We start from the raw sequence: 24,521 nt of genomic DNA, 5'->3' as shown, positions 1-24,521 counted from the left end.
TAGAGTTTTGAAATATTCATTGTAAAGATCTTTAATGTCTTTGGTTAGGTTTATTCCTAAATATTTTTTGAAGCTATTGAGAATGGGAGGGTTTCCTCTAGTGCTTTTTCTGATTGCTTGTTATTGGTATATATAAAGGCTGCTGAGTTTTGTAAGTTGGTTTTGTATCCTGCCACTTTACTGAAAGCATTAATCAATTCTAACAGTTTTCTAGTGGAATTTTTGGCATCTGGTATGTATAATAGCATATCATCTGCAAATAGGGATCATTTAATCTCTTCTTTTCCAATTGGTACTCCTTTTATTTCCTTCTCTTGTCTTATTGCTCTAGCAAGGGTTTCAAGCACTATGTTGAAAAGGAGTGGAAATAGTGGACAGCCCTGTCTGGTTCCTGATTTTAATGGGAATGCTTCCAGATTTTCTCAATTTTAGGATGATGTTGGCTATGGGTTTGTTGTATATAACTTTAATTATGTTGAGGTATGTTCCCCCACATAAATTCCTTGTAGGGCTTTTAACATGAATGTGTGTTGGTTTTTGTCAAAGGTCTTTTCTGCATCTGAGATGACCATGGGGTCATTTTCATTAAGTCCATTTATTTGTTTATTACATTTATTAACTTATGAATGTTGAACCATCCCTGAATCTCTGGAATAAAGCTGACTTGATAATGGTGGATGATCTTTTTTGATGTGTGTCTGTATGTGGTTTGCAAGTATTTTGTTGAGTATCTCTGCATCTATGTTCCTTAAAGATATGGATCTATAGTTCTCTTTTTCTGTTCTATCTTTACCAGGTTTTAGTATTGCAGTGATACTGGCTTCATAGAAGGAGTTTGGGAGGTCTCCCTCTGTTTCCATCTTTTTGAATAATTTAAGCCATATTGGTTGTAGGTTTTCTTTGAATGTCTGGTAGAATTTTCTCTTTCTTTCTTTTGGTTAATTCTGCTGAGGGTCTATCTTGTTTAACCTTTCAAAGAACCAGCTCTTAGATTCATTCTTGTTTTGTATTATTTTGTTTATTTCATTAATTTCTGCTCTGAATTTTGTTATTTCTTCTCATATACTAGGTTTGGGGTTGGTTTGTTCTTGCCTTTCCAGAGTCATGAGTTGTATTGTCAAGTCGTTTACATGTGCTGTTTCTGATTTTTTAATGTAGGCACTAAGAGCTATAAACTTCCCTCTTAGGACTGCTTTTAGAGTGTCCCAGAGGTTTGTTGTGTTCTCATTTTCATTTTGTTCCAGGAATATTTTTATTTCTTCTTTAATTTCTTCTTTGACCGATTCATGATTCAGGAGTGTGTTGATTAATCTCTATGAGTTTGTATATTTGAGTTTGTGTATCTACTAGAGCTTCTTTTGCTTTTGAATATAAGCTTTATTGCACTGTGGTCTGATACATGGCATGGAATTGTTTCAATTTTTTTTTTTTTGTATTTCTTGAGATTTATTTTGTGCTCCATAATGTGTTCAATTTTAAAATAACTTGCATTAGCTGCTGAGTAGAAAGTGTATTCTTTGGTGGTTGGGTGGAATATTCTGTATATATCTGTTAGGTCCATTTCATATAGTAGGTCATGTAATTCAGATGTCTCTCGGTGTATTCTTTGTCAAGTTGACCTGACTATTGAAGAAAGGGGGGTATTAAAGTTGCCCACTATCACTGAGTTTGTGCCAATTTCTGTTTTATAGTCCTGGTCTACTGATTTTATGAAATTGGGTGCTCCAGAGTTTGGTGCATAAATGTTCACGATTGTAATATCTTCTTGGTCAATTGTTCCTTTCATTAGAATGAACTAACTCTCCTTATCTCTTCTGATGAGTTTTAATTTGAAGTCTATTCTGTCAGGTATTAAAATTATAACACCTGCTTGCTTCTTAGGGCCATTTGCTTGGAATATTTTTTTCCATCCTTTCACCCTAAGATAGTGTCTATCCTTGAAGGTGAAATGAGTTTCTTGAAGACAACAAAAAGGTGGGTTTTCTTTCCTGACCCATTGCACCAGCCTGTGTCTTTTGACAAGTGAGTTGAAGCCATTGATACTTAGTGTTATTATTGAAAGGTGCAGACTGTATACCGTAATTTAAATTTCTTTGTGTTTGTGGCCCTATTTTGTGTTTCCATTGTTACAACTTTATTTTCTTTCTGTAGCCTCTTGGGCGTACTCATTCCTTTCCTCAGTCCTTTGTACTGCTTCAAGTATTCTCTGTAGTGCTGGTTTGGAAGACATGAATTCTTTCAGCCTATTTGTGTCATGGAAAATTTTCTGCCAACCCCCGCCCCTGCCATCAAATTAATTTCCAGACAGTGTTTCATGTGTCCCAGGTGGTTCTCAGGACACAGAAGCAGGAAGATGGTCCTCAGATGAATACTGAGTTCTAGACTGCCCCAAAGCCTGGCTTACATGACACCATTTATCTTAAAAGCATTGATGTAACACATGCAAGATGGGAAAGGGATAAGGGGCAGGAAGGTTCTTCTACTGTGTAGGGATTAGAGGTAACTGCATGTAACTTGCACCCTGCCTTCCTCTTTCTAGTCCTGCAGCCTCCCCTGTCTTTGTCCCAATCAGCAGCACTGGTGGAATTATCCTGTCTCTTCATGCCTGAAGATCATAATTGACCTGGGAGATTCCCCTCTGGAGGGTGAGCTTTTACATGTATGTTTCCCTTTTGTTCCCGTGATTCACTTACACCCAAACCACCCCAATACCTTCTAACACAGGTAAGCACTCTATTTGACCTAGCTGGTGTGCTTAGGGAACATTTATTATGCAATTCATATCATGTGACATGGTGTACAGTCCTGTGTTGCAGAGGGACCTGCAAGTAAAGCCCAGTGCAGACACCTCCGGAGCATGAACGATGGTGACGTTATTCATGTTACAAACATAAGAGGACTGAATACAGCATGTATAGAGCTGTTCTCTCCTTTGTTACTCATTAGGAACAGGGTTCTAAGATGGAAAAGGGAAGTCTGAGGTTGCACATTCTTGTAACTTGTACTTGGGCATCTGAGGTAGAGGGATGGTGAACACAAGCCCAGCCTGGGGTGCAGAGAAAACTTTCCTGAAACACCACTAGAAATGAATAAATAAGTGATCTGCTATGAGGCTGAAGCCCCTTCATCTCTACCCAGAATTCTGACCTTTCTCAAAGCACATCATGCAGTGAACAAAAGGTTACTCCCTAAAACGAGGTTAGGGAGCCATGGACAACACAGAAGTCATTGGAGATTCCATTTATTTCTCACTCTCCCTTAGAGGGTGGGGTGGAGACAACATTTGTCTAGAAACCTTAAACTGGCCTTGAACTTGAGATTTTTGTGCCTTAGTCAGATGGCAGGTAAGAGACAAATCCTAACGGACTCCTATGAAGTAACTGATCACTAAACTCCTGTACTAGTTGCCAGTGGCCATTGGCCTTCAGAATATAATATTGCAAGTAAAAAGCATTCCAGAACATGGGAGAGAACCGAACCTTATGTTTTATCTTTAGGTCTATCACTACCTGCCTCAACTTAGAAGAGACCAGAAAAAATTCCCTTTCATTAAACTCAAGCCAGAATCCTTCCTCAAAACTTGAAGGAAGAGGATACAATCCTTGCTTTAACTGGCTCAGCCTGGCAGTATGACCCAGCAGGTTCACCAGAACAGATATGGATATGTGGTTCCCATAGCAACTGAGTGTGTTGAGATGGGAACAGCAGTCCAGGGCAGGCAGGATACAATTGACATGGGAATCATTGATAAAACATAGGTCTAAGACCAGGGTCTCAAGTGTCCCTGCCACCTTCTCTAGCAGAGCCCGGAGGGGCTGCGGACTGAAGTCCGCCATGTCGATGTTGCTCAGAGTCAGGTGCTTCTACCTGGGCATCTGAGGCAAAGGGATGGTGAACTCAAGCCAAGCCTGAGGTGCAGAGAAAACTTCCCTGAAACATCACTAGAAATGAATAAATAAGTGATCTGCTATGAGGCTGAAGCCCCCTCCATCTCTAGCCAGAATTCTGGCCTTTCTCAAAGCTTTAGGTTACTTATTTCTTTTCTTCCTAAGACTTGAGTCCAGAGCCTTTGCACCCCAAATTGCATAGTAATAGTTATGAACTGATCATCAGTGATTGTGCGCAACATGCAGTCAACAAAAGATTACTACCTAAAACAAGGTTGGGGAACCATGGAGAACACAGAAGTCAATGGAGAGTCCATTTATTTCTCACTCGCCCTTAGAGGGATGGCGTGCAGACAATATATCTCTAGAAAGAGTAAACTGGCATTGGACTTGAGATTTTTCCACCTTAGTCAAATGGCAGGTAAGGGATAAATCCTAATGAACCCCGATGAAGTAACTGATCAGTTAGCTCTTCTCCAAGTTCCCAGGGGCTATTGTACTTCAGAATATAATATTTCAAGTAAAAAAAAATCCCAGAATGTGGGAGATTACCGAACCTTATGTTTTATCTTTAGGTCCATCACTAACTGCCTGAACTTAGCAGAGACCTGTAAAAATTTCATTTCATTAAACTCAAGCCAGCATCCTTCCTCAAAACTCGAAGGCACAGGACACAACACTTGCTTTAAGTTAAAGCTCAGCTTGTCAGTACAACCCATCAGTTTCTCCAGAACAGATATGGACATGTGGTTCCCATAGGAACTGAGTGTAGTGAGATGGGAGGAGGCATCGAGGGCAGGCAGGATGCAACTGATGTGGGAATCATTGATAAAGCATTGGTCTAAGACCAGGGTCTCAAGTGTCCCTGCCACCTTCTCTAGCAGAGCTCGGAGGGGCTGCGGACTGAAGTCCGCCATGTCGATGTTGCTCAGAGTCAGGTGCTTCAGCTGACCTGTGCTTGGACACTCAGAAAGATGCTTCAAGTCTGATTCCAAAAGTGGACTGGACTTCAAGGAGAGGGTCTTTAAGGGAGTGTGACTCCTGAGGGAAAAGCAGAGGGATCTGGTGAGTGACAGTAGTGATGGGGCTCACTGGTAAAAGACCTCAGGGCAGGACATGACCTTGTAGTCCAAGGTCATCCTGCCCTCATGATGGTCACAGCCAGGATGCTACAAGATGGAGACTCTTTGTTCTAGTTCCCTAATTCCAGGCTGAGACCTGTCACCATCACTGTGAGACTGACTCAGTCCTGAGCTCTAGAGTTCCTTTTATTACTGTCAGAGAACCACAGCGATGAACAGAGAGAGGTTCACCAGAGATATACAGGAATGAATCACATCCAACCCTGTCCCTAAGAGTCCCCCTCCACACAGGCTCTGTTTTATTTCTAGTCTTCACCCTGCCCCTCACCCTCCACCCAGGAGTCAAAATTTTTCCATCAATTCAACAACTGTGTGGCCTCACAAAAGTCCTTTACACATGAGGAATTAAAGGCAGGTTGCTCTCTATACATCTGTTGAGGAAGAGCTCACCTGGTGTGGTGGATAGTTTTAGTGTGAACGTGACACACCTGGGTTGAGGGAGCCTCAATAGGGGAATTGCCTCTATTGGACTGGCCTGTGGCCATGTCTGAGGGGCATCTTCTTGATGAGTGATGTGGGAGGGCCCAGCCCACTGTGGGTGGTGCCACCCCTGGGCAGGTGGGCCTGTGTTGGATAAGAGAGCAGGCTGAGCAGGGGCCAGAGAACAAACCAGTAAGCAGTGTTCCTCCGTGGCCTGTGCTCCAGATCCTGCCTCCAGGTTCCTGCCCTGAGTTCCTACATTGGGCTCCCTGATGAACTGTGACCTGGGATATGTAAGCTAAATAAACCCTTTCCTCCCCAAGTTGATATTGGTCAGACTGTTTTGTCACAGCAATGAAGAACAAACTAAAACACCTAGGGAACCATGGAGGTCTAAGTCCTCCGCTCCCTCAGTGCCCTCTTCTCTCCCTGTTCCCCTCCCTAATTAGACAGCATTCCTAAGGGGGAAAAGACTAGGTCCCTCACTAGGTCTCAGCTCAAAGCAGCAAACCCCACTTGGGAGCCCTTTCCAGCTGCCCCCTCTGCTTTTACATGGGTGGTTGTGTATGGCCTGCTTTAGGTCGGCATGGTGGAGCTTACCGTGCACACTTTCTGTGTCTCCCTCACTATCCACCATTACCTGCACCTGACCCCCAGCAGACTCCCCTCTAGATGTACTACAACCCAGGATGGCGTAGCTCTGTGCACGGCCAGCACTGTACCCGCTCTCACCTGAGGATGTTGTGCAGTTGTCCTTTAAGGAAGAAGACGTCATTTATATAAATCTCCTGCAGATTGTCCAGCTTTTGTAAATGGACTGCATACATATGGGAATACCACTTACTTTGCCTTACAGAAGTGTATGTATCCGGACTCATACCATCAAAGGAAAACTTCTGAAGGTTGCTCATCCTGGCCAGGTAAGAAGCAAACACTTTCATGGTGCCTAGATGAAAAAAACTGTTCATCTCCAGCTCCTCGATGCTGTCAAGGCACACAACATGCAGAAACTCCTGTATTTGGTATATGGAATCTGAAAAAATCTGCAGCCTCCTGCAGCACAGCTGGACGACCTGTTTTCTCATCGCTACCCAGTGCAAGAGGTAGGCTTGGAAATCGTTAAGAGCTCCACGTTTGAAGGTGATGCAAAGGTCTGCCAGTATCTTCAACGGCCTCGTTCGAATCCCAGAACCAGGGCAGCTTCTTTGCACCTCACCAGGGAGCTCTGAGCAGGCGCGGGCTATGCGTCCACACCCCATCTTCCAGATGTTCTCATCCCCGTTCTGCAGACTGAGCACTTGCAGCTTCCACTCTCTGTGGGAAAAACAAATGTGCCTCACATTACAGGAAGGACCCCAACTCCAAAATGAGCTGGATTCTAGCTTTTGGATGCCAGCTGCCCCCCTGCTTCCGCCCTGTTTTACTTACTCAATTATAAAAACAACTTTTTTTATTTTTTAAGAAAATCTCTCCTTTTGGAGTCCAGTTTGTCCTTGAACTCCAGTTCCTCCTGTCTCCACCTCTAGAGAGTGCTGTGATTACAGACCTGGTCAGCACACCCTGTTTTCTATCTTCCTTTTCTCTACTCCCTCTGGTCCTCCTTCTGATGAGTGGGAAGAGGCAGGGATAGGTTCCTAAGGCTGTGTCTTCCTCTATCCTCAGCAGTCTCGCATGCTTGAATGCACTTTCCCCGTTAGATTGGTGATGACCCAGACCTTCTAGCCTCTTCACTGACACTGTCTATAGTCTTAGTTCTACTTCTGTCCTCTCTATGATCTCAGCTCTCCTTCCCTGGCTCCTGGGCCTGCCCTGTAGTCTTGCTGGGTCTCTCTTACCTGGAGCGATCCTTCATTGCAAGCAGCATATCAAGTCCTTCCAGGAAGACTTGTAAGGTTTTCAGATGGTTTGTCTTCAGCAGTGACCCCAAGGGCAGTGTAGGGAATGGCCAGGCCTGTACCATTGACCTCAACACATGTGTGTGTCTCTCTTTGAAGGCCTCCAGGAAAATTGGTAAGAAGAAGTCCATAGGCAGGTTCTGTAGTGAGGAGGGATCCAAGGCCTCACCCTTCACCAGGCTCCTACTTGACAGCTCCAGGAGTGTGGGTGGGGCCTGCAAATTCATGCTGAGGAATCTACAGGGAACTTTTCCTGAGGGAGTACATTGAAAAGACAGCCTTTTAGCCAGAGTGAGAAACTCCATTTCACTCATTCAAGGGCTCAAGCATACCCCAAGTCACTGCTCTGTCAGTGGTGGAGACCTCAGTTTACCCTGCCACATTATGAAGTTGATATCCAAGTTTACCCACATGGGCTCCAGGTCACTATCGTCCCTTCTGAGGCCTGTCACTGCTCCCCCAAGCCTCACTGCAAATGGGTACACAGGACCTGAATGGAAAAGTACCTGGACTTCTCTCAGGGCCCTCAAAAGCAGCATTGCAAATGTCCTGCTCCACCCTCTGTACATTCCCTGGGCAACATTAATCTTGTCTGGGAAAGTTCAAGCAGAATTTCATTTTAAAAACCCTAGTAGTTTTTGGCTGGGGAGATAGCTCAGAGGTTAAGAGCACTGGCTACTCTTGCACAGGAACTGGGTTCGATTCTCAGCACCAACATGACAGCTAACAACTATCCTTAACTCTAGTTCCAGGGGTATATTGCTCTCTGTTGACCTCCAAGGGCATTGCAGAATATGAGTGCACTTTGGTACATGCAGGCAATACACTCATACACAAAAATGAAAATAATAAATAAAAATATTTAAGAACTGTAGTAGGAAGTGCTGGGCATGGTGTCATAAGCCTTTAAACCCAGCTGTCTGGAAGCAGAGGCAGACAAAATCATTTTAGGACATGTGGTCACGCCTGCAATCCCAGCACTTGGAAGGTGGAGGGAGGAGGATCCAGAATTCACCCTCGTTCCAGGCACTGAGACACAACAAAGACAAGGGACAAGAAAACACAGCAGTTTGGAGGCCCACACCTTCGTTCTCAGCACCAGAGATGGAGAGGCAGGAGGACCATGACTTCGATCCCAACCTAGGCTAAGCAGTAAGACCGCCTCCAAGTTCTAAAATAAAGCTGTCCCTACCCTAGTCGAGGAATGATTGGCAACTGATAGCTGCTGGGGGGGGGGGGGGGGGAGTCAGTCTCTTTAGGGACGAGGTAGGTTACCCAGGCTCCAGTGAGCGCACACACACTGAAGTGCGTTTGCAGACACGACTCTGACTCCATTGGCCTGAAAAATATGTTTCATGAAGTAAATGGAGTTGTGTTGGTGGGGGTAGTAAGGGGTGTGCAGATAGTGGAGCAGGGCAAAAAATATTTTCTGCAATCTGCAAAAATTCAATTAAAAAAAACTTTTTTAAAAATGTAAAATGAGGGGCTGGAGAGATGGCTCAGTGATTAAGAGCAATTTCTGCTCTGCAGGGGACCTGGGCTCAGTTCTGAGCACTTACATGGTGGTAACAGGAACCCTTAGCTGCAGCTCTGGGGGATCCTGCACACACTTTTGGCCTCCTCAGGCATGGTATGCTCATGGTACACTTACACACATGCAGACAATACACTCATACATGTAACATAATAAGTAATTAAATAAATTTTAAATGAAAAAAAAAACCCAAAATTAAGATCTAGCTGGCAAACTGCTCATGGTAGTATACACCTGTAATTCTAGTACTCAGGAGGCTGAGGAAGGGACACTGGCCTTTTGAAGCCTGTTTGGACTACACAGGAAGCTTAAACCCAGCTAGATAAATTTACTAAGAATACATTTTCACCTAAAAAGAAAAGATAAGGGTAGAGATATAGCTCAGTTTTATGTGATTGAATGGAATATATTAGGCCCTGGGCAGTCCCCAGTACTATGGAAACAAAGAAAAGCAAAAGCAAGATTTTTTTTCCTTTGGTCTTTTTGAAGCAGGGTCTCCCTGTAGCCCCAGCTATCTTAAAACTCACTATGTAGACCAGGCTGGCCTTGAACTCACAGAGAGATCCACCTGCCTCTGCCTCCCGAGTGCTGGGATTAAAGGCTTGCACCACCACGCCCAGGGTAAAGCAAGAAATTTTTAATCAGGCATTGTAAGGGAAATATTTTCCCACAGATTCTGGAAAGTGTTGCTCAGATGGAAACTGACCAGGGACCCATTCAGGTTTAGATCCCCATGGATGTGTCTTACACTAAAAGAGACCACTTTTCTCTAGGACTCACCATCCAGACTACCTGAAAAGGTGTTTCTTGTATGCCAGAGACACTGGATTGAGTCTGGATGACCACCAAACAAATAAACTGGTCATAAATGAAAGCTGAGTAAGGTAAGCAGCTCCTGGAATCCCATGGCTCTGAAGACTGAAGCAGGACAGTCACCCTGTGTTTAAGGCCAGGCTGGACTTAGGAATGAGACTGTATCACAGTCTAAAGAAAAAAAAAAAAAAAACACCAATCCAGTCAACCAACCAAACCCCACATCAATAATAAAACTTAAAGAGAAAACAAATACACTGAGGTGCAAAATATTGAACAGGAAAGTTTTTTTGTTTGTTCTGGCTTGGTATTGGAGGTAGGGTCTCCTGAAGCCACATTTCCCTTGAATTAACTCTAGAGCTGACGATTACCTTGAATTTCTGATGTTGCTGGGGGTTATAGGCGTGGGCCTCAAAAACCGGTTCTGTGCTGTGCTGTGAGTCTAATACAGGACCTCATGAACACTATCAAGTACATTCAGTAGTTGGTGAGCAGAGCTGCATCCCCAATTCACTGTTTTATTTTTTTTTCAACCATTAGACACTATTCTCAACCCTCATCTATTTCTTCAGGTCCTGTTGCTCTTGAGCCAGAGAATCTCTGAATAGCTGAGCCAGGCTTCCACTCCCTGTCCTTCTGCCTCAGCTGATGCTGGGATTGTAAATGTGCACCATGACGCACAGCGTCATCTGTTGTTTAGCTCTGACTAGCACAGGGCTTTAATCCCAGCACTGGGGAGGCAGAGGCAGAGGCAGGCAGATCTCTGTGAGTTCAAGGCCAGCCTGGTCTACATAGTGAGTTCCAGGACAGCTGGGGCTACAGGGAGATCCTGTCTCTAAAAGACCAAAAAAAAAAAAAAAAAATAGTCTTAAGGTCAGGTGTGGAGGTATGGTGGGAAGGCTTGAAATCCCAGCACTTCCAAAGTGGAGGCAGCAGGATCAGGAGTCGAAGGTCAGCCTTAGAAACCCATCATGCTTGAGACCAGTCTGGGACTCACTGTAACTTTGTGTCCAAAAACCAAACCAAAGCGGTGTGAGGACTCAAAGCACAAGTGAAGGATGAAGGCAAAGATGCATTTGCAGTAAAAGTCATAGTGTGGACTGACCTGTGGGTCTGAAGAGACAGAAACCATATTCTATATGGTGTCCTGGGCCTATGTCACCCCTGGGCCTGTTGAAGGTGGTGGTAGGCTTCCCCATGGAGGGGAGTGACTTACCTGAGGCAGATGTGGCAGGCAGGACTGACTCCAGGCTCCAGGACTCTGACTCTTTTCTCCTCCTAAACTTGTATTGGCTTTTCTACTAGGGTCCCTTTCTAATCCTTTCTAACTGTCCAATCAGAAAGCAGGATCTGGTTAGATTCCTGAATCTCTGCCCACTTTAAGGTCCTGTTTGGGTTTCAGCTTTATCTCATTGGATGGAATTGTGTAGGTTTTTGAAGGAAGGACACAGTGACAGTGTGGATGTCAAGACCTCATCGATCGGGGTCTGTGCTTGAGCTTCACTCAGGAGTGACTGTCAGGGTCCTGAGTGTGGGGGGAGGAAGATCTCCCTCCAACCTTAGAAAAGACAGCAGCTGGATGTGTCCTGGTAAAGGGACCTTAGATTATCAAATCAGGAATAGCCAGGTGTGGTGCACCGCACCTTTAATCCCAGCACTTGGAAGGCAGAGGAAGGAGGATATGTGTGTGATCAAGGCCAGCTGGGGCTACAGGGAGAACCTGTCTCAAAACATTCCAAGAAAAATCATGCATAAAGCTGGGTGTGGTAGGCATGCCTTTCATCCCTTCCCCATAGAGATAGTCAGAGGACTAAATGCAAATGAGAACCCAGCCTGATTTGCATAGGGCGTTCCAGGCTGATCAGGGCTAACTAGTTAAAGTAAATATGAAACAAATATAAAATATGTTCTAGATTAGAAAGTGCTCTCCAAGGTGCTAGAAAGCAGTAGTCCTAGCTACAAGAAGCTGAGGCAGGAGGATGTCCACTGTGTCTGGAATTTATCACCTTCCTGTGAAAAAAGGATTATAAAATGAAAGTGTGGTGGCACACGCCTTTAATCTCAACACTCAGGAGGCAGAGGCAGGCAGATCTCTGAGTTCAAGGCCAGCCTGATCTACATAACGAGTTCCAGGACAGGTGGGGCTACAGGGAGACCCTGTCTCAAAAAGACCAAAAAAATAAAATAAATAAATAAAATGAAAGAAAGAAAGACTAGCAATAAATCTTTATGGGACAGTGGTCTAAACTGTGCCTGTTGGTGCTTGCCTTTAATCCCAGCTTTCAGGAAGCAGGCGGGTTGATCTCTGCGAGAGTAATACCACCCTGGACAATGTAAAAAGTTCCAGGCCAGGGAGGGTTACAGAGAGACACTTTTGTTTGATACAAACAAGCAAAAGGAAATGAATGAAATAAAGAAGGAAGGAAGGAAAAGAAAGAAAACTGAAGAAAGATGTCCACTTGGGGAATAACAGGGATCAGTATGCAGAGTACCCAGATTCCTTGACCCTCAGGCTGGTCAGCGGATGTATATTTAATCAATTCTTTGTGCATGCCAGCCAGGTAGTCTCAGAATCACGGAAGAAAAACCTTTGTTCTCTGCTAGAGGCTGTGTGCAGACCACTGCTGCAAGCCCCCATACAGGGGGATTTGTCAAGGTCATAGTTAGATGACATCATGCCGGTCCCTCGACCTTGCAAATCCCTTAGGATGACTCTGGGGGTGATTCCAATCACATCCTGTCTGATCCTTAGAGGGAGTGAGGTTCTGACCTAGCCCAACTCCCATAATAGGGGGGTTGGGGATTCAAGCACAACCAACACTCCTCATCGAAGTCTGGTTCTGAATGATTTAGGCATCGATTGACTTTCGTTAAAATTCTTAGCATGGAGGGACCATCCTCAGGGTTTTGGGTCAGTGTGGCTGGGGTGGTCCCTCCTGGTGTGATGGGCGCTTCTAAGGTCATGGGGAGGTGGGGCACAATAAATTTAAGGTCGTAAGTGTTCAAAGGTCTATTTGGAAGGTGTGCTGGCTGTCGGTGGTCACAGGTGCAAGGACCCTTCCATCCCCAGTCATCCTGAGTTGTCATTCTCAGGCCTGGGGGCCATGGGGATTGTATGCATTTCCTTTGGGGAGAAAAAGGAACCAAAGCATAGTTATAAGAATCAGGGAGTTTGTGTCAATCTTATCTTCAAAAGGTCAGAGGTCCCAGTGACAGCCCATCTTCTGTAACATTTTTTAACTGGCTATGGTGGATTCAAGAGGAGAATCCAGCCACTTTTACCACTGTTGGTGTGGTAAGGTTCATAGGATATGGGACTTTATAGGTTGACTCCAGGGTCCAGGCTGGGATGCTCATAATCCACACCAAGTCACCACATTGGAACTTATGGATGGGTTCTGAGGGGATCAGCTCCTCAGACCATCTGGTAGATGGTGCCCTGGACCTGTTGCAGAGTCTGTAATAACTTGGGAATGGAGTGATTAGTTTTCTATTTGGGGAGGATAGGTAATGGTCTCTTGAACATAATTTCATAAGGGTGACTCCTTCCCAGTAGGGGGAGCACCTGGTCCTGAGGAGGGCTAAAGGAAGGAGGTCCCCTAAATCACTCCTCTTTCTCTAACCAATTTGGTCAGAGTCTCTTTTAAGGTCCTATTTATCCTCTCTACCTGACCTGAATTCTGTGACCCTTAGGCACAGTATAATTTCCAGTTACTATTCAATGCATTTGTCAGACTTTGGAAATATTGACCATGAAGGTTGGGCCATTGTTGGATGCCAGGGTAACAGGCAGCCCGAACCTAGGTACTAATTTCTGGATCAGTTTCTTAGTCACAATGGAGGCTGTCTCAGTTCGGGTGGGAAAAGTTTCCACTCATCCAGAGAATGTGTCCACCAACTTCAAGGGGTAGTTGTATCCCAAAACAGTTGGTTTAATCTTGGTAAACTTCAGATCCCAGTGTACCCCGGGATTGGTGCCTTGGGCATATATTCCCTCTTGGACTTTTGTTCCCCCGTTAGGGTTCAGGTGGGCACAGGTGGGACACCTGAATACAATGTCATTGGTCAACTAGTCTAGCTGGGTAATTTAATATGTGGGCCTGAGGCATTCAATAAGTTTTGTGACTCCCTGATGTATTGCCGAATGGAGATGAGTCACCAGTTGTCTCCTTAGGGCTGCGGGGAGATTAGGTCTTCTCTCTGGTAACAACCATCATCCTTTTCTTTCCTGTCTAGTGCTCCCTTATTGTGCCTGTTTTCCTTCCTCTGGTGTATAGATAGGTTTGTGAGTCTGGCTTGATCCTTTCAAAGTGACGAGGATATGGAGGGGCCCCACTGGTTATAGGGCCACCTTCCAAAGAGTGAAAGCCACTGCCCAATTTCCCTGTGCCTCATGGGAGCCTCGTTTGATGTCCTTTACAGTGTAGGATGGCTGCCTTGTTGCATAGTCATATGACTTTAAACAAGGCCATGATCTTCCTTTGTTTTTAAAATTTTTCCCAGCTGAAGTAAGGAGTCCCCTCTCTTAGTACTGTGCCCCATGCACATGAGCAGTAGCAAAAGCACACCAGCTATCTGTGTATACAGTGATGGCTCTGCCCTTACCCCATCAGAGCGCTTGGGTCAGTCAGGGCTGTGAGTTTAGCCTTCTGGGTGGAAGTAGCTCGGTTGAGGGACTGGGTCCAGATAGTCCTGTCCTTTGAGGTGACTGCAGCCACAGCATAAGTGGTTCCATCCTGGATGAAGCTGCTTCCATCGATGTACAGTACCTCATTGGTCTCTGAGAGTGGGATGTCAGTCAGGTCTGGTCTGGTGGATTTGATCAGGTCAGTGACCTCTGTACAGTTTTGTAGGAGTTGCTCTGGGTCGTCATTCAGCAACAGGCTTGCTGGGTTGAGAGCTGAGTTTTTGCAAAACCTTAAATGGGTTAATCTAGGAGGAATGCCTGATAATGGGTCAATCAGACATTGGACATCTATCTCTCCAGAGTGCCCTTCAGGAGTAAGGACTGATTTAGTATAGTTCTTATCCCAGAGTCAACTTATCATGGGCTGCTGGGGGCTCAATGAAATGGAGCCCCAGCCCTATCAATCTTTTTTGAGTTGAAGGATGGGGTGCCCCTCATTTCTTCTCCTGGTGAGGAAATTTATTCTTCCAGTGTTCCTTCTACTTTGATCCTTTTCTAGCTTGTTGTTGTTGTTGTTGTTTTCCTGTTGTCTCTGGTCTCCTCCCCTTGGCTTCCTACCCTCCCCCCAGGGCTGCTACCATTGCCCTAGTCAGGTTTTATTCTGTTTATCTTTCATAGTATCATGATTATTGTAGACTTTTTGAGCAATTTTTAATAACTGTGGCTATTCATGCCCTCAAACCCTTTTAGTTTCTGTAATTTTGTCCTAATGTCTGGGGCTGACTGCACAACAAAGGCAATATTTATGGCCCACTGGTTTTCTGGGGCATCTGGATCTATCAGAGTGAAGACTCCATAAGCCTCCTGGAGGCACTCCAGGAACCCAGGGGCGATTCTTGAGGTTCCTGAATCACCTCGCTTACCTTAGAAAGCTTTGTAGGTGTCCAAACAGCGAACTTTATTCTTCCCAAAAGGACTTGACAAAAGTTTTTCAGATCCCCCCTACCAGTGAGGGTCCGAGTCAGGTCTCTCAGAGGGGAAGAAATGCTCCGTGAGTGCATCACTGCCCGGGAGTGATCCAGACCCGAGAGCAATCTTTCTGTTCTCTAATCTGACCTGGTCTTGCTCTTCTGCTGTGAGGAGAGTGGCCGGGAGCTGATGACAATCATCCCCAGGGAGCTGGAGAGTATAAAAGACAGTCTCCAGGAGACTAATGAGTGTCTGGGTTTTCTCAGAGAAAGGAAAGTTTGAGCTTTCACCATAAACGGGTGTGGGCACTACTTGTGGGAGTCCAAGCTTCCTACTGCTTCTTGTTGCCCCAGTGTCATGGGCAGGGCTTCCCTTAGTGGAAGGATGGGTGCCAATTCAGCCTCATCCAGGGCCTCTCACATTTCCATATGCATAACTGCTTCACACAAAGGAACTGGAGAGGTGTCCTGAATCCAAGGAGAGTGTGTCTCCACCTAAATCCCTTTGGGCTGTCCATTTGGATCTGATACAGCTGTACACATAGGGGCGAGGAATGTCGCTCTCATCTGGCATGGGTGTCTGTGGTCCCTGGTGGAACCTGAGAGCTGTGCAGGACTTAAGTGGGGTCAGATGTCCAAGGTACCATGCCAGGGAGAGAGGACAAGCCTTAGCCACCACGCAGACTCCTTGTCCCTCACTGCCACACAAAAAAGTCAGCTGGCGAAAAGATTAACCCCTATGTGGCTGCTGCTGCCATCCTCCACTCCTCGCTCCTTCCCTGACCCTGAAATGGACATAGGAAGGAGCACCACAGGTGATGCATCTCTATTTACTGCACCCTGCTGTGGAATGGTCCAGGCCACACCACATGCCCATCATCCTCGGTGTCCACATTCTAGGTTTTGTTGGCCATCCGGACAACCAAAGTCTCCTCACTGGACCACACCACCTCGGAAGTCGGTCATTTGAATTCACAGAATATTCAGTTTCCTGGCTGAGAAATGGATGTTGTAGTCACTGTTATCTGTGGAACCATCCTTAAAATGCTGAAGCATTCACCTCAGAGGAGTCTTGGTACAGCTCGCTCCCCCTACCATATTGCCATAGATAACAGGTTGTCAGAAACAGACATCAACAAATGAGACAACCATAAACACCCCCCGACACACACACACAAATACACAGTGGACAGCAATCACTCATACACCAGTTTGTAAACCTTGATTACAGAGGGCCAGTTATCTCACACGGTTCCCTGGACACAAGATTACCAGCCGTGGTCATCCTCGCCTCATCACCCCCTACTGAAGGCGCCTTGGTCTGGCTTACATCCAGAGGTTTTAAAACCAGGCAACTGTCTGTGATCTTCAAAAAAATCTTTGGGGTGGGGGTATCCAGTAGCAGGGTCCAGAGATCCCAGAGCCCTGGTATATCTCAAATGGCCTCTCCTCTAGGAGTCTGTCCACAACTCACTATCCTTACACCCAGGTCGGAACCCAAGACACCCAGGGTCTGGGGTCTAAATCTATAGGGAATCTCCTGGGGCCTCCAAAAGTAATGAGGTAACCTACCAGGACAGACCACTCAGATATAGACAATTGCCAAATGAAAGTGTTTATAGCTGGCCAGTGACTAAACTGGGCATTAGATCCAAAGTACAACCCCATGTCTCTGTCAGGGTAAGCTTTTATACAGAAAAACCACATCCCTATCTGTTCAGGGGTTGAAAGCCCCTCCCCCCAACAGTTTCTCATCCTCCAGCCACCTCTGCTGCCATGCCTCCCAGCCACGATGGACTCTTGCCCCTGGGAACCATAAGCTCAAATAAACTCTTTCTTCTATAAGCTGCTTTGGTCAATGTTTCTATCACAGCAACAGAAAAGTAACTAATACAGTGATCATACTAGAAGGCCAGCTGAGTGAGCCAGATCCGAGGAGGATACATTCGGATTTCCTCATGTCTCACAAAAAGGCAGGGAAGAGGACTGGAAACAGAGAACTTGACAAGGTGTGAGTGCCTCAGATGAGTTCTGCATCCAGGAGCAATGTGAGCAAGCTGCCCTTAACTCCTGAGTGCTGTAACTAAATGTGTGAGCCACTGTGCCTGACTATTAGGTGACTTTTTGTGAAAGGTTCTCATGTATTACACTTTGACCTGAATTTTAATATATTCAACCCCAGTTCCCTCCAAAGGTGCTGCTCATGGGGGATGACAGCCCTTCTTTCTGCCCCGTAGGGTTCTCTCCTACTTTAACCTGAACTGAGCAGACCCTAAAGCCACCTTCCTAGAAACTGCTCTAATTTAAGAGAGTAATTTCCCTGCTGTTTGAAATCCACTTTTTTTTTTTCTCCTTTATTTTTCTTGACTGGGAGGTGTGTTTTTCTTTTTTTTGTGGGTGTGTGTATGTGTTGTGTGTGTGTGTGTGTGTGTGTGTGTGTGTGTGTGTGTGTTTGGTCTTTTGAGACAGGATCTCCCTGTAGCCCCAGATGGCCTGGAACTTGCTATTAGATCAGGCTAGGTTTGACCTCCCAGAGATCCACCTGCCTCTGCCTCCAGAGTGCTGGGATTATAGGTGTCCACCACCATGCCCAACTGTTTTGTTTTTATACTGCTGGGAAACAAAGAGACTCCTTCCCTTCTGGAAAGTGCACCTTAGCTTTACGTTTGTCAGAGATGGTTTTACCTTTAGGAACTGTTTTTTCTCTTAGATCAGGCTAGGTTTGACCTCCCAGAGATCCACCTGCCTCTGCCTCCAGAGTGCTGGGATTATAGGTGTCCACCACCATGCCCAACTGTTTTGTTTTTATACTGCTGGGAAACAAAGAGACTCCTTCCCTTCTGGAAAGTGCACCTTAGCTTTACGTTTGTCAGAGATGGTTTTACCTTTAGGAACTGTTTTTTCTCACTTTTTTTTTTTAAGTGTGCTAATAATGGAGCCCAGGGCCTTTCATATGCAAGTCATGTGCTCCACCACTAGGCTACATTGCCCCCTAGGATACTTTTTTTTTTTTCACTGAAGATAACATATGAGCCAGGCTCAAAAATATGTTCGGTGATTCCCAACATATTTCTTGTAATGGCCTGCAGTAGTAGAGTACTTACCTAATATGTATGAGGTCCCAGCACCACAGTCATAGACATACTACACACACACACACACACACACACACACACACACACACACCCCAACACAAAGTTTGTTTCCTATGGTTCTTCTTTCTTAAACAATAGAGACGGCTTCATGATCCACTTCCTAATCCTTTTTCTATCTCCTCTTTCAGTGGGAGTACAATGCATTAGAAAAACTTGGGGAAAGTTCTGAAACTGTTTATCCAAGAATCCAAGTAAATTTGTGGACCTAATCCCTTGTGACCTTACTTTCAGAGATGTAACCTTAGGGAAATCACTAGAAATGGGAAATAAATGTCAAATGAAAGCATCACTACATTTATAAGATAAAACACAGAACCAGGTGTCCACCAATAGAGAGGTGATGGAAGTTGGGGTCATGAGTTAGAAGCTGAGAATTGCTTATCCAAGACAGAAATGAGAACTGCTCACAAACCTGAAAACTTTTGTTACCTTTCGTGAGACAGGGTGTCATGAATCCTAGGTGCTCCTTGATTTTGTGCTCTTATCGGCTTCCCATGTGCTGGGGTGGCTGACATGGCCCTATCCCACACCTGCTTCTTTTTTGTTTCATTTTGGCTTGGTTATGAGACATATCTTATTCTGTAGCCCAGCCTGACCAGGAATTCCAGGTAATCCTTCTGCTTTGGCTTCCAAAATTCTGGGTACCAGGCACCACAGCAGACTCAGAATCTAAATGTTTTAGTTCCCTTGTAATGCAAAAGTGAAAATTTTCATGCTTCATCTGATATAAATATAACAGTCAAAAAGACACTGTAAACCACAATTTAATTATTATAAAGACTTTCTGAGTTCAAGTGTGGTGGCACACACATTTAGTTCGAGCACTCAGTAGTCAAAGGGCAAAGAATCTCTGTGAAATTGAGGCCAGCCTGGTCTACACAGGAAGTTCCATGTCAACTGGGGCCCAATCTTAAAAATTAAAAAGAAAGAAAGAAAAGAAAAGACTCTGATTCCTCCCTGCACTCATAACCAAAAACAAGTGTAAAAGAGGACATGTGCAGTTCTGTCACAGCATTGTCAGGTACCACATGATTCCCACGTGTGGCCTTCCCTACGTGCATTACACAGTATGTGCATTTACTTATTCTGTGCTGAAGAAAGCTACTGCTCAAAATCTCAAAGAGGACAGGCATGCTGTCATGAACTCAGTCCCAGGACTCAAGAGGACTGCAAGCTCCAGGTTGGCCTCGCTGCACAACAAGTTCCCTTCTGTAAACAAACATGCAAACGGAAACAAATACGTTTAAAAAAATCCCTACAGGTACCCCTATGTCTAACGGTAAAAGCGAAGGAGGAAGCATTTATGTTCATCTACAACAGGAAGTCAAGCAGTTAGATAAACTGGACAGATGTGAGTGAAACGTCTTAAAGATGAATCTGGTTGAAATGACTGCCATGTAGGACTCAAAGAAACAAAGGGAAAGTTTGTTCAAGTCCACGCTTAAAGCGATGAAAAGAAGTTGATAAAAAATGGAAAAATTGCCGGGCGAGGTGGCTCATGCCTTTAATCCCAGCACTTGGGAGGCAGAAGCAGGTGGATCCCTGTGAGTTCAAGGCCAGCCTGCTCTACATAGTGAGTTCCAGGACAGCTGGGGCTACAGGGAGACCCTGTCTCAAAAAGACCAAAAAAAGAAAAATTGCACAAAACTCAAATGGATGATTTTGTTCCCCAAATCATAGTGAACGTGTGCCAATTATCACTATGGTAATCACAAAGAATAAAAATTCTCCCATGATGTGCTGAACTTGGAAAGCACTGAGATTATTCAACAGACTGGTGCCAAAATTTAAGACATGGTATTAAATAGCAATTAAACTTTTAAAAATCATTTCATATCTTTATAAACAAGTGTTTGCAGTTTGATTTTTTTGAAAAAGTCAAGTTCTCAACTTGATCAAATATGAAGCAATTTTAATACCTTTTACATTTTATTTGAGCAGGCTGGAGAGATGACTCAGCAGGTAAGAGCACTTACTGCTTTTGAAGAGGAGCTGAGTGTGGTTCCCAGCATCCATGTCAGGAAGCACACTTCTGCCTGTAAATCCAGCTTCATGGGACTCAACACCCACACAATACAAAGGAAATGTACTTTTCATAAAAGGAGGAAAAACTAGGCTTGGGGAAAAATTGGCTTGAAAAACAGTTTGAGGCAGAATGCAGACATCATTGGGCACATCCTCAAAGGGGTTCAGCTGGGTTACGTGTATGGTAAATTTCCATAGGTAGCTTAGGCTACAAATGAAACTCAAGACCTGACTAAGCAACTAAGTTGAGACCCTCTGTTAAATTAAAATTAAAAGAGGTAACTCAGCAGTAGCATGCTTCGTGTGAGGATTTAGGTTCAATACATAAGGTTTTCCCTTTGGTCAGTTTTGGGGACCAAACTCAAGACCTATGCACAGTAGACAAGTTCTCCACCACTGAGTTATACTCCCAGTTCAAGTGGGAGGAGGACAGACAGCCTTGAACAAAGAATGGAAGAAAAGGAGACCTGAAATTAGAATGATGGTAAGATAAAGAGGACCCAGGAAAGACTTTTTACCCCAGCCCCAGGAATTGGGGTCTGTAGACAGAAGACCTGCCAAGAATATGAAAAAAAGGCCAAAAAATAAGAGAATGGGAAATAACAGTATTGGCCAGGAATCAAAAACCATGCCAAGCAAAGTGAGGGAGAAAGAGAGGAGACAGAAAAGAACAAGGGGAGAGAGAGAGAGTGGAGAGGAAGAGACAGAGGACAGGGTAGGCAGAGGACACCGGCCCAGTGGGAAGCTACCAAAGCTTCGGAGCTGCCTTGATCCTTGGAATGGTGACTCACTCATTACAACATCCTGAGGGCAAGTGAGGGGTACCCTTTGCAGGGGAAGGGAGGGAGTTTGGGCTTTTGGAGAGAAGGGAAGACTTCTGGGCAGGAAGGTAGAGAAAGGAGAGAGAGTGAGAGACAGAGAGGAAAGGAGTGAGGGAGAGAGGGAGAGAAGGTAGAGAAACAGACTTGCAGCTCCAGGAGAGGTGCACTTACCTGAACTCTGTCAATAGGTGAGCAGTGATAGGTGAATCGGTCAATCCAGAGAAAGTACTAGGACACAGACAAAACTGCAGTGGGATAGACTTTATTAGAAGAGGAAAGCACATGGGACAATCTCCGAGAGAGAGAAGCTGTCCCTCCACAGGTTGTTGGCTGGGGGTCTTTTATAGGGGGCTTCTGGGGATGCGGAAGGCAGGAAAATATTTTTTAACAAAGTTAGGAGGGGGAGAAAGAGAGAGAGCCCAGGGCTTATCAGGAGAGAGTAGTCTCTGTCAAAGTCTCTGTCAAACCGCGCTCTTCCATCCTCTTCCATGAGTCAAGATATGGGTCAAAGGTGTTAAAAGTCTGTTTATCTTGTCTTCCAAGATGAGGGTGCTCATTAACTCAGTTCCTGCCTTCTCAAGGGCCCTACAGAACTGTGAGGCCCTGCTGCATTGGGGAGGGAGGTGCTGTAGGTCAGAACTCTAACAAGCAGAACAAAAGAAAGTACAGGAGAAGATGGACTCAAAATCTTGGGCCAGACGTGGGGGGCAGGGGGGAACCAGAAGAGGCAAGGTGGTCCAAATCACTGAGGGTCCAGTCAGAAGTTTGGTCGGTGGAGACCCAGGGGCCCCTCCTGTGTTCTCCACATGAAATGTGTGGATGAGCATAGTGAAAACCACCAAACAGTATCACTCCATGAATGAGAAAAACAATTTATGAAAGAATAAACTGCTGGAATACCTCTTTAAGAATAGAGACAGGGTCTCCCTGTAGCCCCAGTGGGTCTGGAACTCACTATGTCGACCAGGTTGGCCTTGAACTTTCAGAAATCCACCTGCCTCTGCTTCCCTAATACTGGGATTAAAGGCATGCACCACCATGCCCAGCATAAAATTTTAAAAGTTCTAGGAGCCAAGGACCAAGAGCCCGATCCTACAAATGGGCAGCCATAATATTTGTCTGTTAGGTCCCCAAAACAGCAAGGGTGCTGCCAAGCTCCCCAAAATGGCAGACTAACAGGTTCCTCAACCAGAAAGAGGAAACCAAAACTTAACATTCCTCAGAAACCAAGTGACCCAACACCCACTGCTTATCACAGGACTGCTTCTGAATTAGCCATTGGGGTAGAGTGAAAGAGGAGCTCTGACCCCTCTGGCATTAGGAATAAAAACACAGTGGGACAACCCCCCCATTGTGTGGCTTACTTGCTAATGACCACCCATCTGCAGAATAAAACATTTTGCCTTGCCAAAATACTTTGGATTGTGTGATCATTTCCTCCAGACCCCAAATTCATTTCTAACACCCTAGTCCTGTCTTATCAGAGTCTTAGTTGAATGTATTATGGAAAGCTTCTGCAATGTGATGGTAATTAAGAACTTCGCAGCCAGGAAAACTCTTAAGAGACAGGAATGGGCAGGTGAGCAGGAGTCTCCCATCCTGCCCCCTGAGGTTGCCCAGGATGGAAGTCTTTCCAAAGTTTCCAGATTCCTGTAACCTTTGTGGCCATGTTACCTTGCTTAATTATCACATGCACCTTTTACTTAATTGTCACCTATGTGCTGTTTTGTCTTTTGTTTGCATTTCCCCCCCCCTCCCCAGTTAGTATAAAAGCCCTCCAAAACTGGAACAAGGGGTATGACTCCTTTTATTCGTGGGGTCAGTCCCGCTAGCATAAAATTATTAAACTTCCTCTCCTCACCTGACTTCGGCTGTTGGTCTCTGATTTTTCTGTAACAAATATACCTGTCTGAAAAAATAAGATGGATCTGGAGAGATGGTTCAGAGGTTAAGAGCACATACTGCTCTTGCAGAGGAGTGGAATTCTGTTCCTAGCTTACATATCTGTAAGCTTAGAAACAACTGTAACTCTAGCTCCAGGGGATCCAAAATATTTGGCCCAATAGGGATTGCACTCACATGCACATACCTACAGAGAGAGAGAGAGAGAGAGAGAGAGAGAGAGAGAGAGAGGAGAGAGAATTAAAATTATAAATACTTTTTAAAATTATAATGTAGATAATAACTAAAGAAGACCTTCAACATTGATCTCTGGCCCCCACACTCACAGACATATATGCATGTACAATTATAAGTTCACATATACACACACACATACAGGCACACATACACACAACCATACACCAAAAGAAAGGAAGGAAGGAAGCAAATGAAAGATATCGTAGGAAACCAAATAGAAATTAGCTATGGCCTTTTGTAGATTTCTGGTGATTTATCCACACAACAAGCTTTGATGCTGTTGGAGACAGTCTCCTTCTATAGCCCAGGCTGACCTTGAGCTCACAGCACTCCTCCTGTTTCTATGCTCCTGAGCTCTGGAATGACAGGCACGAGCCGCCAAACCCCACATTAGTTAAAGATTTACACAGCTGACACCAAGCTAAGGTTTGGGAAGTGAGCCCATAAGATCCTGATTCAAATAATTATATTTTTAAAAAAGGGGAAGAAAGAGGGACATGACAAAAGGCCATAGGAAGTAGTCAGAGAACAAAGAGGAAGAGGAAAGAAACTGTTATGGAGGTCAGGGCCACTGGGAAAGACCACTCAGACTCAAAAAGTTCTGAATTAGCCAAATTAAGCTTTTACAGTTTTATTAAAATTTCAAAGAAAAATCCCCAGGGCAGGCAAGCTAGTAATCTTGGCAGCTGCCTTGAGGAGGAGAATGGAGGGGAGAAGGAATAGAGGTTAGACATGTGGCTGATTGGCAGCCACATGGCTGAGAGAAGGAAGCTTTAGAGAAAGTAAAGACTATGCATGATGCTAAGAAAAGAAAAAATTACGTTCTTATGAACAATTCAGAAGAGCAAGAGCGGGCAGACTTACAGACTGCATGACCGAGGCTGGTCCAGAAGTTCTGCGCTAGGAGGCAAGATTCCAGGCAGGAAAAACTCACTATCTCATTAACGCATTAGGTATTCCACCCATCTATTTAGCATAACCTGCCTTCCTACGGGTGGTCCTGTGACCAGTTAAACTTACACAAAATGGAGGAGCTTGGGGTATTACAAAACAACAGTTTGAAAAAAGAAAAGAAGGAAGGAAGGGAGGGAGGGA

The 24,521-nt window shown here is 44.9% G+C and overlaps 1 protein-coding gene across 1 annotated transcript; it reads right to left on the bottom strand.

Moving 5' to 3' along the window:
* Window positions 1-4,435: 4,435 nt before the first annotated feature.
* On the bottom strand, window positions 4,436-16,571 carry LOC103733847 (putative PRAME family member 26). The gene is made up of 4 exons (XM_029563380.1): window positions 16,559-16,571; window positions 14,297-14,591; window positions 6,182-6,763; window positions 4,436-4,928 (listed from the first exon to the last, which is right to left on the bottom strand). Exons 1-4 carry the CDS (start codon window positions 16,569-16,571, stop codon window positions 4,436-4,438), a joined length of 1,383 nt encoding a protein of 460 aa, XP_029419240.1.
* Between the last annotated feature and the right edge of the window lie 7,950 nt (window positions 16,572-24,521).

This window comes from Nannospalax galili, unplaced genomic scaffold (assembly GCF_000622305.1).
Source record: "Nannospalax galili isolate Female #2095 unplaced genomic scaffold, S.galili_v1.0 scaffold1156, whole genome shotgun sequence".
Taxonomy (NCBI): domain Eukaryota; kingdom Metazoa; phylum Chordata; class Mammalia; order Rodentia; family Spalacidae; genus Nannospalax; species Nannospalax galili.
This window is presented reverse-complemented; position numbering and strand designations above follow the sequence as displayed.